We start from the raw sequence: 12680 nt of genomic DNA on the forward strand, positions 1-12680 counted from the left end.
CAACACATCACAACACAACACATCACAACACATCACAACACAACACAACACAACACAACACAACACAACACAACACAACACAATCTAGAATATTTACTCTACACTAAAACACAGAGATCATAAATAAATAAATAAATAAATTGGTCCATTTGTCCTTCAGGTCTTTTCCACAAGATGTCAAACTAATGAATTAAATACTTCACTACGTATTAATCAATGGCTCATAACTGAGCTGCTGATCTGAAGAGCAGGTAAATCATTTATTAACCATTAACATATTAGCTTTTAATTAGAGGCTGCAGCTTTTTAAATCTTGTCTTGTCAGAAAGTTGTAGCTAAAAGGCTTTTAACTCAGTAATAATTCAACAATACACTGTTTGGTTTTCTGCATCATGAGTACTGTTACATTTAATACTTTAAGTACATTTCTGTGATGACACATACATTTACTCAAGTCAAATTCTTAATGCAGTTTTCACACTATGACAGTAACAGTCAGAGTTCCTCTTACACCACAGCACAAATGTACAACATCGAGCCAATGTCCTCTGTTGTACGCTGAGAGAAACCTTTCTTTATGAAGGAGAAAATGTTCAGATTAGGTTCAAAGTTCACAGAGAGGTGTTGAGGTATCTGTTTGATTGTTTTGAGATGATGCTGGTGGTGTTTGTTATTTTGTCCACCCCATTATAACTAAGTTATTGTGTTAAGCAACAGAAACACCTGTCTGTATAATATATACATAATATACAGTAATGTATTGAATCCCTCTGTAAATGCAGCTCTCTACCAATAATACTGTAACACTAGAGCTAAACTAAGTGTGTGTGATGTAAATGAACTGAAACCTAACTTGGTAACAGTTCCCTGAAAACGTGAGGACATTTCTTCCTATATGTTGTTGTATGGATGAATAGCAGTTATCATACTAGACACATTATATTTGTTAATACTCTTGACTTAAATGAAGATCAGATCATGTTTTATGACAAATTAATGCAGAAAACCAAGAAATTCCAAAAGGTTCACATACTTTTTCTTGCCACTGTATATTGTTTGTGAAGAAACAGATAATAAGAAAAGAAAAATAATAAGAAATGCATCTGCTGCACATACTGCACTGCTATAAGCTCTACATGCAGGTTCAGGCACCTGTATGAGTTGTTGGAACCCGTCTTTAAAATAATTACAGTCTGAGGTGTTTGAGTTTTAAAGTACAGTGCAACCAGGTGGAAACGGGCTTAATAGATGTATTTATTTTATAGATGTTCCTGGTGAACGCCCTAATGGGAAGCTCCTTATGATTTATGATCATTTAATGTAGCTGTAAAAAGATGGTGACTGTTGTTTTCAAGTGAGCAGTAAAACATATTCATGGATCTAAAGGAATTCATCAAAATAAATAAATTAAACTCAAATCAGAGACAAGTGATAGATTTCTAATTATTGACAATTACAAAAACAAATGGCAACACTTCGTATGAGAATGGTTGAACAGTTTATTTGTCATCAGGTGGGGGGGGTGCTGTTTTTCTTGCTGTTGTGTTTATCAGTAACAGTCGTCCACATGTTTTTTAGGGCGACTCGAGCCATGAGCAAGGTAATGGTGAAGTTGCGCCGGTACCACTCCCTGGATGTGAAAAGGAGGGAGAAGAAGAGAATTAGAGGAAGTGACATCGTGAACTGGAGGAGTTTCAGATGTTGGCAAACCTGGAATCCAACCAGTGATTGGAGGTTTGGATTAATGCTGCTACAAAACCAAAACCACCATCTCAAAGAGTCCATGTATCTACACAGAGCTGTTTTAAATGTGGATGATATGAAGTTTCTGTTTACTCTCCTAACGAGTGGGTATCCATCTAACATGACTCCCGATCTCTGAATACTCAGAGGATCAACATACGATGGTAACACAACAGGAAGTGCTGCAAAGCAACAACCTCCAGCGAGTGAACATGTTAATCATGCTGAATTTTAAATACCTTAAAATCAGGTTTGCTGATGTTTTATGAGGAAGAGCTTCAATCCCACACATGACGATTTACTAACCTATACACAATGCAGCACTTTGCTGAATGCTAATTCATGGAAAGCTCTTCACAGGCTGCTGTGTATGTTTGTTGTCTACACACGACGTGGAGCATTTTGTAACAGCGTCAGTTAAAGCCCACAGCTCCCGTGGAGATGGAGGCAGATGCACCCACCCTCACACCGAGCAGCGCCCTGGGAGATAACGGGCTGCAAAACAACTCACTTGTTATAATTAGCATGTCGTATTCTGTTTTTGTCGAGGAAGCCTTTGTAAAACACGGCCATTTCTTCACTGTTCAGGGAACGTCGGCGTCCTGTGGGGGGAGAAGACACACAGCAGATGACATTATACTCTCATTACGACCAGGCTCCTTTTTGAATCACCACACGTTAAAGTCTGTTTTACGTAACCTCAGCAAGCTGACATGGTCCGACAGACAAAACAGTCTTAATGCACTATGACTAAATCCTTGATGAAGAAACTTATGATGCAGGATTTTTAAATTAATCCAGGATTAAATCTTTTCTTCAAACACCTGAATAAAGGAGAGTGTTGGTCATATAAGTTCTACTGAAAACTGTTGCTGCGTGCTTGCACCTTATAAGGAGGATTACACCATTTCTCTTTGTCTTATCTAAGGTGCTTCTCATGCTCCACTGTTATTGAAACTACAGAACCACTCAGTCCAATGTGGTTGTTCAGAGGTGTTACAGAGCGACACCTCCTGCAGTACATGGAGCTGCGTGTCCTCACCTTGCTCGTCATGAAGAGTCAAGCCTTTTGCCTTCAGCTGTGTAGTGATGAAGGTGTCTTTGTCCTGCAGACAGCAGCATAACAATGTGCATATTACTGTGAATGATTCAAGCTTCAAACACTGGAACATCAGACTAGTCTAAAATGTGCTGATCCGTCAGTTTACAGAGAATCAACCTATGTAAAATACAGGAGCATCTTTCACACATCATAGCATCAACTTTTTGGAATAGATCAGCACAATTAGAAAAATAAAATCTGTTTTTAAGACATCTTTCTGTAACAGTGATGAAGTGTTGAACAGAAAACTGAAGTGCTGCTGCTCTCTGCTGGTGAGAATCAGAACTTTCTCACATAAGAACTCAGCTTTCAGTTTTACCAATTCCCTGTTGGGACGCTCTGCCACCACAGGGAGGTCAGAGGTTAAAGGTCAGCTGCAGGACAGAAGCCCTGAAGCTGGTAGAGACTCTCCAGCATAAAAATGGATGTTTGCTGAGTGGAGGGCTTCGCTCCAGTCGGTGTGTACCACCGACTGGAGTGCCACTGTTGGCCCTCAACAGTGGCCCTCAGGTTGCCTCTTAGTCAGATTGTTGGTCTCAGATCAGTTGAAGAAGAAAATGAAGGACTAAAGATCTGTTTTCTAAATAAAATGATAATTTTATAAAAAACACTACTGAACCTTGCTGAAGCTGATGTTCTGCTTGGTCCAGAACTCATGGTTCCAGTCTTCCGTCTCCTGCCTCAGGTGTCTCAGTCGTCTCTCCAGCCCCGATTCGTTCTCGGGGACGTGGTAAATGATCGGCCGCAGGTTTGACAGAGGGTGCGGTGGACCGATCCAGTCATGTGTGGAGCTGGCTGCTGGTCTGAAGGTAGCCCTCTGAAACCAGAACAAGAAATCCACTGTAGAACACGTTGGTACTAATGGGAATGAAGGTGAGCAGCAGAAATCGCTATAACAACAGTACAGTACAACAGTAGTAATGGACTACTAAAAATAAAATACATTAAAATAAGTGAGAAATAACCAAATTGAGAAAAATATCAGTTTCCTCCAGGTGATGGTCCAAACTTACAGATGTTCAATTTACAGCGATATAAAAGAGAAGTTTCTCACATTTCCGGTCTTGGAACCAGCTGATTCTTGTTATTCCTTATTAAAAACTATTAAATCTTCTCTTGTCAAGAGGGTTTGGTAGAACCAACACAGTTTGTTTATTTTTAGCAAACTGTAGGTGGTTTAAGAGAAAGTATTTATTTAAAAAACTGTGTATCTTTGTGTCTTTACTCCACTAAATCTCTTTAAATATGACAAAGTCAGGATTTAAAGTATCTGACTACTAAAGGGGAGGATCCTACACACCCAGAGACAGAAGGACGTCAAGGGGGTGTAAAAAAACAGCAGAACGTCAGGAGGCTGCTTATCATTTAGAACCAGACCGCACGATGAGGAGGAGAAAACTCTCCAGGACCCAGAGACCAGAAACCAGGTAGGTTCAACTGTAACATGCCGGTTCATTCACAGTCACTGAGGTTTTACAGGTACGGTAATTACGGCCACGTCAAAATATTCAGACAGCCTCACTTTATTTTACACATTAATTCGATGTAGGTGCACAGTCATTTTTAAATGGATTAATTTGCCCATCAGTCTAATCACAATAACCCATAAGGACAACGTAAAAAGCATTTTTCTATCAACTCTTCAAGAAGTCAAGCTTTCTCTAAAACCTACTCAGACCTGGATTTGAGTAGTCTTTCCCAGTTCTCCAGGCAAATCTTTTAAAGTCAGGTCCTCAGGTCTCTCCGTACGTATCCCATAGAGTGAAAGTCTGGGTTTTGTCTGTGTGAGATTTGTCCTGACGATACTCCAGCATTGTCTTGGCTATTTAGTTCAGGTCTGTCCCGGGTGGTGACCTGTCACCCCGGTCTCAAGTCGTGTGTACTCTGGACCAGGTCTTCTGTCCCTGCCACTGAGCTGCACCACCACAGCATGAAGCTGCCACCACCATGCTTCACAACTATGGAACATAACAGATTTTGCTGTGGGCCTTTCTGAACTATGTCTAAGTCAGGCTGCCACTGATGGACTCACTTTGTCTCTATGGGTTGTTGAGCGTAGCCTGATGGACCACAGGGACAGTTATATCTAAATTAAATTAAATTAAATTACACACAGAAGACTCAGAAGTGACTTTTTAAAGGTAATGGACAATAGTTAAATAGTAGATTCACTAAACTCTGATTACAAACTTTCTCCACTCTCCAATTCTTCATATAAAAAGATAAATTACAACAGCAACAGTATCGTAGCAACCGCTGCTTCCAAAAGACATAAACAAGCTGTGAAGGTTGATGAGTGGTTCACATGACACCGACACGACACCGACATGACACCGACACGACACCGACACGACACCGACACGACACCGACACGACACCGACACGACACCGACACGACACCGACAAGACACCGACACGACACCGACATGACACCGACACGACACCGACACGACACCGACATGACACCGACACGACACCGACACGACACCGTCTGTAAGTCAGATATTCAACAGGGAAATCTGCTGTGATGCTGTAAGAAAACGCACCCTTGCGGTTCTGTCCCGGGTTCCCTCCGTGGAGCTGCACCGCCGCCTGGTCACTGCTGATAAACTCCGCGGGCCAGAGACGGGACTGAACATCCTCCAGGTGAAACATCCCAGCGCCGCTTCTGCTGCCTTCCGGGAAGACATTTCACTTTTCAGTTTAACGAACTAAACAGGATCCGATCAGACCTGGTGGACCATGTTTCTCTTCGAGCTCATGTCGGTGTCCTTCTGTGTACGACCAGCAGTCCTGTCACGTGATTCAAGCAGCGCTCCATAACCACACCGGCTCTGCCAGGGACTGAGCGGGTCGGGCGGGGTTTCCTGTTGAGTCACTGTCTTCTTTTGGGCAGAGAGGGTAGAAGTTCTCATATCATTTATTTATGAGCAGGCGTTACAGTACCACTGTGTACAAATACTCTGTTACAAGTAAAAAAAGAAAAGAAAAAAAGGAAGCAAAAGTATTTTTACAATTTTATTAGATTGTGATTATTAGTGCTTTTTTAAATTACTATTCTCATCCTGAAAAATAACTTAAGGTCTCAGATAAATGTAGGAGAGTAAAAAGTACATATTTGAAGTGGTATTCAACTAGAATACTCCTCAATAAAATACAGGTACCTCACAATACTGTACTGCATAAAGTTTTACATTGTACTATAATAATATTATAATGTTACTCTATGTTCAACCCCTTTCATATTAACAATACATAATAATATAACACGTATAATTTACATATATATACTGTGTACTTTTCTAATCAATACTCACTCAGAAGTATGAACAAATCAAATACTCTAGTACCTTAATATTTATTGTGGTAGTACCACACTGTTCATTTCCCCACCTTCTCCGCCACGTAACAAACGGCACAGTTTAATGAATAAATGAAACGCACCCGATGTTGGACGACCAAAACTTACACTTCGTTAAAAACTCTTACGACGATCTCCCGCAAGATAATACTTAAATATAAGATTTAAGATTATTAGAATATAAATTTAATACAGACTTACATGTTTTATTTAGGTAGTCAAGAAGTGTCGATGAATTTGTTTTATTTAGCCGTTTTAAGTTAAGACAAACTCCGGGTTAGTTCGTTTTTGAGAGCAGAAAGTAACTACTAGAAGGTAGCTAGGTAGGCTAATGTTTAGCTTTAATCAGAGGACGTGCGCACATTCCCGCAACTCTTCAGATGGCTGTACGCTGGCTATGCAGGTGAGAATGAACGTGTTAAAGTGCCGAGAGTGACATTAATATATTACGACCAAAGAAAACTGAAGTTATAAGACCAAGGTGGGGCAGAGTCAGGTGATCAACGGTAGCCTAGCTAGGAACCAGACAATGGCATTCAGAGAGCGGGGTACGTGGAAAACTGGGCTCAGTGCTGCTGCGGGTCCAAACCCACACTTTAAATGTCCTAAAGGCGACATTAACATGTGTGGATTCACGTTCAAGTTGTTTTAAAGCGAGACTCGGTGGAGGGAGCCCCTCTGATCCTCTGTGGGAGGGGCGACTCCAGCAGCCCGACCGCATCAGTCCGTCAGTCAGCCGCTCGGTGCTGAAGCTGACCGGAGCCTCGGTATCAGCGCCTCCATCGACACGTCTCCGGTTTTGGGATTATTATTCTGGTGCCGCTTCCCCCCCCCGAACCGCCCAGCTGTGGCTGATGGAAACAGACATCCGTAAAAATGTGCGCGAATGTGTTCGGAGTTTTGAAAAGGTGAGAAATGCTGCAAACGGTGCTCAGCTGACGTGCAGAGGCTTCACCTGACAGCTGCTGGAGATGCATGGGGTGTTGGCGATGGGGTCTGGATGGAGTGGGGGGTGTTCGGTGGTTCTGGTCCAGCTGTGGTAGTCTGGTGGCTGTCGGAGCAGCCAGCTGCACGAACACTGTTTTCTACGGTGACATAATGCGCAAAGCCGTGCAGGAGCCGGGGAAGGTGCTCCAACCATTTGGGGAGGATTTAAAGGAGGGGGTGCTGGTTTCATGTCACCTCCAGCTGAGGGAGCCTTCATGGGAGACCGATTCCTACCAGCAGACCGTTTGTAAGCTTTAGAACCAGCACTCTCCTTCTCCTCGTCTCTCTTGGATCCCACTAAGGGAGGAGGTGTTTGCCACGCTGGAGTGGATTCTGTCCAGATTATCCCAGTAAATACTCAGATATGTAAGCTCTTGTCCAGCATGCACCCAGCTGCTCTTCTGGAAATGTCCATCCCTTCGTCCTCTTACATAAAACTTTAATGCTGAGACGTAATCCTGTCTATTCTAATAAGCGTTATTGATGCTGTGAATAACATCACACTGTGGGCTGCAGCATTCAGATGCAACAATCACATCATGCTTTCAGGCACCTCGGCTTTAATGACAGCCTGTCTCATGGTGCAACCTCTCCCCAGAGCCACGTTGTGTTGCAGTAATTCAAACCCAAGCCTCATCCTAATCCTGTGTACTAGCATCCACCCTGTAGACATGGAAAGATCACTTCAATGTGGGCGGCTGTTGGAAAATTCCCTCAGGAACAGTTTTCCTAGTTTCATTTTCTTTATCTGTTTTTCTAACCTGAAGCAGATTAAGTGTTTTAATGCTGGATTTGTTTCATGTTTCATTAGAGTAGAGGTTTCCGTTCAGGTGGCCAAACCCAGGGGCCAAAGGGTCAGAGGGGGCCTAGGTGACGGTCAGCCGCTGTCAAGTCCGAGCTCCACATATCTGCCAACCAAATCCAGTCCAGCTGTTTGTTCCAGCTGTAAAGAAAATCCCGTTATTAACCCAACTAGAAAGTGGCATGTTGGCCGTGTTCTGAGTGATGTTAAATTGGGAATTCGTTTTCCCAGCTTGAGGCACTTGTGCCACACTTCACTGAATCCTTCTTCACGAGTCTGAAGATGCACTGAGCTGTTGCACATTTTGGGTGTCGGTGGTCGGCTGCATATATTTTCTCTTCAGTATTTACAAGACATGGTCCTTTTTCTTTTTTTGTGGATTAGAGAGCTATCGCTGTCGTGTCAGCCAGCGAGCCTGATAGAAACACACAGCAATACTCTGAATGGTTGTCATGTGGGTGTTGTTCTTAAAATGTAGGTTAACCTCATTCATTTTCTTTTGCACGATTTTAAGGACTTGATTTCCCAGTAATATATTATGTGGGCATTTGTTCCTGTCTTATCTTTTGCTGGGTTGTAATGTGATCAGAAGTTATAAGATCAGACTCAACAAAAGAGGTCAAGGTCAAGAAAGGACTCCTCTACTCGCTGGTTTTGTACATTTGGAAGCTTTAAAAGTGGCACATGTACAGTTGAAGAGGTTGTTTGGCTGCAACGTATGACGTTAGTTTATCATTCTTCTCTGATTATTATTTGTCCAGCTCAAGATGCAAAATGACTATAAAAGAAATACAGAACAATTCCTAAAAGACAAAAACATGTCATCAAAAGTTATAAAAAGAGAAACGCAGAACTACTACTAATATGTGCTAAATAGCTAAAAAACCACAAAATCAATCACAAAACCGTCACATTAAATCACTATCACATTTCTTTAAAAACAGTATCATCTTGGATTCTTACCACCAAAAAGCCACAAGGGATTCGGAGCAAACCTTGTCCAGGTTCAGTTCTGTATTGGTGCGTCAGCGTCACTCGAACATAACACGGGTTATTTTCGTGTTTAATGACTCGTTAGCCCCTGGGCTGGATTTGTGACATGTTGAACGAGGAGGATTTACCAGTAAGAAAATCGTAGATTTGATCCTCAGCTGAGTTTCTTTCTTTTTTGCTTGTCTGTGAGTGGGCGACTGTCTCGAGTGCATCATAACAGCCTTCTGGGCTGGGTCAAAAGGTCATCGTGTATGTTAAAAAGACTGAACCAGCCTGTGTGTTTTACTCAGGACGGCTGATGTGGAGAAAGATTTGCAGAAACATACTTCTTCCACTCGCCAACACTGTAATATCACCACATTTGATGTATTACGTTCGACCGTACTGTTGTAAATTGCTCTGGACAGGGTGGAGATTCAAATGTCTGCCTGAGGGTCCTGGGTTCACTTCTCTGGCAGGGATCCACACATTAGTTGGAGTCCTATTCAACCAGTGTTGGCTGCAGAACTGTATGAAACAAAACTTTTGAAGTAATCTAGCCGCTCTGGCCAGTGAACAATGATGTTAGCTCTGCTGAGGCTCTGTTCCTCCCCGCTCTGGATTGTTGCTTATTGTTCTGACTTTCCTTTCATGCTGCCTTTTTCCAGCCTGTTTGGGAAGCCCTTTGATGGTGGGAAGAGGATGGACCATGGCGGCCCACAGCAGCAGCAGCAACATCCAATGGAGCAGCAGCAGCCGTATAATCCTCAGCACCCCGCCATGATGCGGCTCTACGAGGTCCAGAAGGAGGTGGCCTCTCTGGGGCCTCAGGTCTGCACCTTCAGCGGCATGCAGAACGACCGAGACTACAAGCGTCTGGAGCGAGAGCTGACGCGACTGCTGCTGGAGGTGGACCAGGTGGACACGGAGGGCAAACCTGAGCTGCAGGGGGCACGAAAGAGGGCGGCACAGGAAGTGGAGGGCCTCCTGCGATACCTGGAGGAGAACGCCACCCATCCGTCCCGTCTGGCCATCGAGGAGCTCAGCAACCAGGCGCGGCAGCTGGTGGACGAGCGCGTGGTGGCCCCTCAACGTGGTGGCGGGGTAGCCGAAATAAACGACGAGCTGGTGGACGCCCTGCAGGAGCTCGTGCTGAAGCTCACCCAGGTAAAGACAGAGGGAAGGGTGCCGCTCCGCAAAGCCCGGTACCGGGCGCTGACGCGTCTGTGTGCTGTACAGGACGTGATCGAAGGGCGCACACAGCAGCAGACCCTCTCCCTGCCGCTGTCTGGCGACACCCACGAAGCCGTGCACTGCATCAACCAGGTGATGGTGAAAGTGAGCGTGGCCCGCAGTCAGCTGGTGGCCCTGCTGATGGGCCTGAGTGGGAGGGACAGCTGCGCCCACCTGTCACGGATCCTAACAGAGATGCAGGTAGAGCTGGACGCGCTGGATGTTTCTGGAAACGCAGCGATCAGAAACTACAGAAAACAGGTTGTGGAGGAGATAAACGGGCTGCTGAAACATCTGGACCTGGAGGGGGAGGGAGACGACACACGCAGGTAGGCGTTAAAGACGAAGCTGCAACTACACTTTATTTTTATTACTGATTAATAAGCAGATTCTTTTTAATTAATCATCTTAGTCATTAATTAATTCAGTTGACTGATTATTTCATGTGTTTTTACTGAATTGTTAAATTCTGATTAAAATCTTGCTCCAGCTTTAGGAGTCATAAGAATCAGTCATAACCAGTGTCTCAGGACCAGTCCACCACCTACTAAGTAGCTGCATTATGCAAAAACATTCCAGCCCAGATTTGAGTACTCTTCAGTTCTGAGATTTAGGTTTTCTATTACAGAACAAAATGCATGTTTATTCAGATTTGCTGTTTTAAATTATTCACTGAAAACACATAAAATTATCAAAAGATTTACAAAAAATATTCACACCAGTCAGAATAAAACAAAATGTCTAAAAATGAACAAAATAATTTAAAGTATGTTCATTAAATAATGTATTAAAAGGTTACATTACAAAGCTGAGCTCACCACACATTTATACTGACCTTACTTGACCTGTGCTTTTATTTTGGCGGCCCACTTCCTTTGCTAATTGTGCTTTTCTGGCTGGTGTGTTGGAGCAGCATCGCCTCCTCCGCTCCACCACTTTCAGACGCCTCAGCTTGGCACCGCTGGCACTTTGACTCACTGCAACAAAGTGCAGCAGATATTAGGACGTTAATAGTTTCAGTTGTGATGAATTTTACCAAAATCATCCTGATATCAAGGACGGCACAGTGGAGTAGAGGTTAGCACTGTCGCCTCACACTAAGAAGAACCTGGTCGTCTCTGAGTAACCATCCTTTACTGGTCTGTATTTTATTACGTCATACAGAATTCACCGTTTCTGTTTTTTCAGGTACGACTTGGCCCAGAACAACTCCATCCGTGAGATTGAAGCCGTGCGAGCTCACGTCTCCCACCTGCGAGAGGGCGTCCTGCGACACTGTGTGATGGGTGATCTCAGCTTCAGACCCAAAGCTGAGCTGCAGAGCCTCCTCACGCACCTGGACCAGGTGGACACCGCTAAGAACCCGTGCATCAGAGAAGCCCGGCGCCGTGCCGTGGTGGAAGTCCAAGCCATCATCACCTTCCTGGACCTCCGCGAAGCACTGGCCCGACGCCAGCCCGGCCCCTTCGAACACCCTTCACACCGTGCGGTGTGGCTAGTCCTGGGGAGCCTCTCGGACCTCCAGGCGCAGGTGTTGGGCTTTGACGGCAAGCGGGCTGACAAGAACTACATGATCTTGGAGGAGCTGCTGACCAAACAGCTGCTGACGCTGGACGCCGTGGATCCGCAGGGTGACGAGACAACCAAGGTGGCCCGGAAGCAGGCGGTGAAGTTTGCCCAGAACATTCTGAACTACCTGGACATGAAGACGGACGAGTGGGAGTACTGACACAGTGTGGGAGCATGTTACACGGTGGGACAGACGATGGGACGTCTGTGCAGCTGATAATGTGTGTAAATAAAACACTGGTACGTCATCGTTCCACTGGCTGTAAATACGGACTCAAATCCCCAGGATGCACTGCAGCAGCGCTTTTCTTTTGTCTCTTCGTGGTAGCCGTGCTGAAAAGTCAACAACACAGAAAAACTCCTTTTGTGAAACACTTTTTTTTTTGTCTGTGCTTTTTGAACACTTTCTTTTTCAAATCTCCTGTGTGTGTGTGTGTGTGTGTGTGTGTGTGTGTGTGTGTGTGTGTGTGTGTGTGTGTGTGTGTGTGTGTGTGTGTGAGAGTTGTCATCATCGTCATATTTAATGTGTGTGCTTGTTGAAGCCTGCTGCCAAAGCACTAAATGATACCAGATACGACAGTGGTCGTGTCGTCTGGACTGCATTTGATAGTGTGATGGATCGGGACTGCAGTGGTTTCCCCATCTGGCCTGATTAATTAGTGTCAGTTGCTAATGGAGACAGCCCGTGCATGTGTTAAATACAGTGACCTGATTAGAGAGTCGTGCACTGCTACCTGTGGAGTTCTGTGTAGATTCCAAAATGTCAAAAAACGAAGAAAAAAAAAAAGTAAATTACCGTCGAAGTTTTCTTTACTTTGCTGCAGTTTGTATAGACATCAGATGGGGTCTGTTACTATTTGGCTCAAACAAACGTTAAATGAAAAATTCAATTAATTTACGGTGCTTTTACG

At 44.2% G+C, this 12680-nt stretch overlaps 2 protein-coding genes across 3 annotated transcripts; one reads left to right on the top strand and one right to left on the bottom strand.

The window, feature by feature from the left end:
* Positions 1 to 1475: 1475 nt before the first annotated feature.
* On the bottom strand, positions 1476 to 5718 carry LOC113148561 (cytochrome c oxidase assembly factor 8). The gene is made up of 5 exons (XM_026340294.1): positions 5392 to 5718; positions 3465 to 3662; positions 2786 to 2849; positions 2255 to 2345; positions 1476 to 1630 (listed from the first exon to the last, which is right to left on the bottom strand). Exons 1-5 carry the CDS (start codon positions 5533 to 5535, stop codon positions 1510 to 1512), a joined length of 618 nt encoding a protein of 205 aa, XP_026196079.1. The 5' UTR covers positions 5536 to 5718; the 3' UTR covers positions 1476 to 1509.
* Positions 5719 to 6215: 497 nt separating this feature from the next.
* Positions 6216 to 12185, top strand: bag5 (BCL2 associated athanogene 5). Of its 2 annotated transcripts, none has more exons than XM_026340293.1 (3): positions 6216 to 6609; positions 9636 to 10529; positions 11389 to 12185. In XM_026340293.1, the coding sequence occupies exons 1-3, from the start codon at positions 6587 to 6589 to the stop codon at positions 11927 to 11929; spliced, it is 1458 nt and encodes a 485-aa protein (XP_026196078.1). In that variant the 5' UTR covers positions 6216 to 6586; the 3' UTR covers positions 11930 to 12185. The 2 variants fall into 2 exon arrangements, with proteins under 2 accessions (XP_026196078.1, XP_026196077.1); XM_026340292.1 differs by lacking the exon at positions 6216 to 6609 and adding an exon at positions 6629 to 7114.
* Positions 12186 to 12680: the final 495 nt, after the last annotated feature.

Source organism: Anabas testudineus, chromosome 22 (assembly GCF_900324465.2).
Source record: "Anabas testudineus chromosome 22, fAnaTes1.2, whole genome shotgun sequence".
NCBI lineage: Eukaryota > Metazoa > Chordata > Actinopteri > Anabantiformes > Anabantidae > Anabas > Anabas testudineus.

Coding starts and splice junctions, on each gene's coding strand:
- LOC113148561 (XM_026340294.1), bottom strand. CDS start 5,535: ATGTCTTCCCGGAAGGCAGCAGAAGCGGCGCTGGGATGTTTCACCTGG. Junction 3,663..5,391: donor CCCGGGACAGAACCGCAAGG/GTGCGTTTTCTT, acceptor TTCTGGTTTCAG/AGGGCTACCTTCAGACCAGC. Junction 2,850..3,464: donor AGAACATCAGCTTCAGCAAG/GTTCAGTAGTGT, acceptor TGCTGTCTGCAG/GACAAAGACACCTTCATCAC.
- bag5 (XM_026340292.1), top strand. CDS start 7,083: ATGTGCGCGAATGTGTTCGGAGTTTTGAAAAG. Junction 7,115..9,635: donor GTGTTCGGAGTTTTGAAAAG/GTGAGAAATGCT, acceptor GCCTTTTTCCAG/CCTGTTTGGGAAGCCCTTTG. Junction 10,530..11,388: donor GAGGGAGACGACACACGCAG/GTAGGCGTTAAA, acceptor CTGTTTTTTCAG/GTACGACTTGGCCCAGAACA.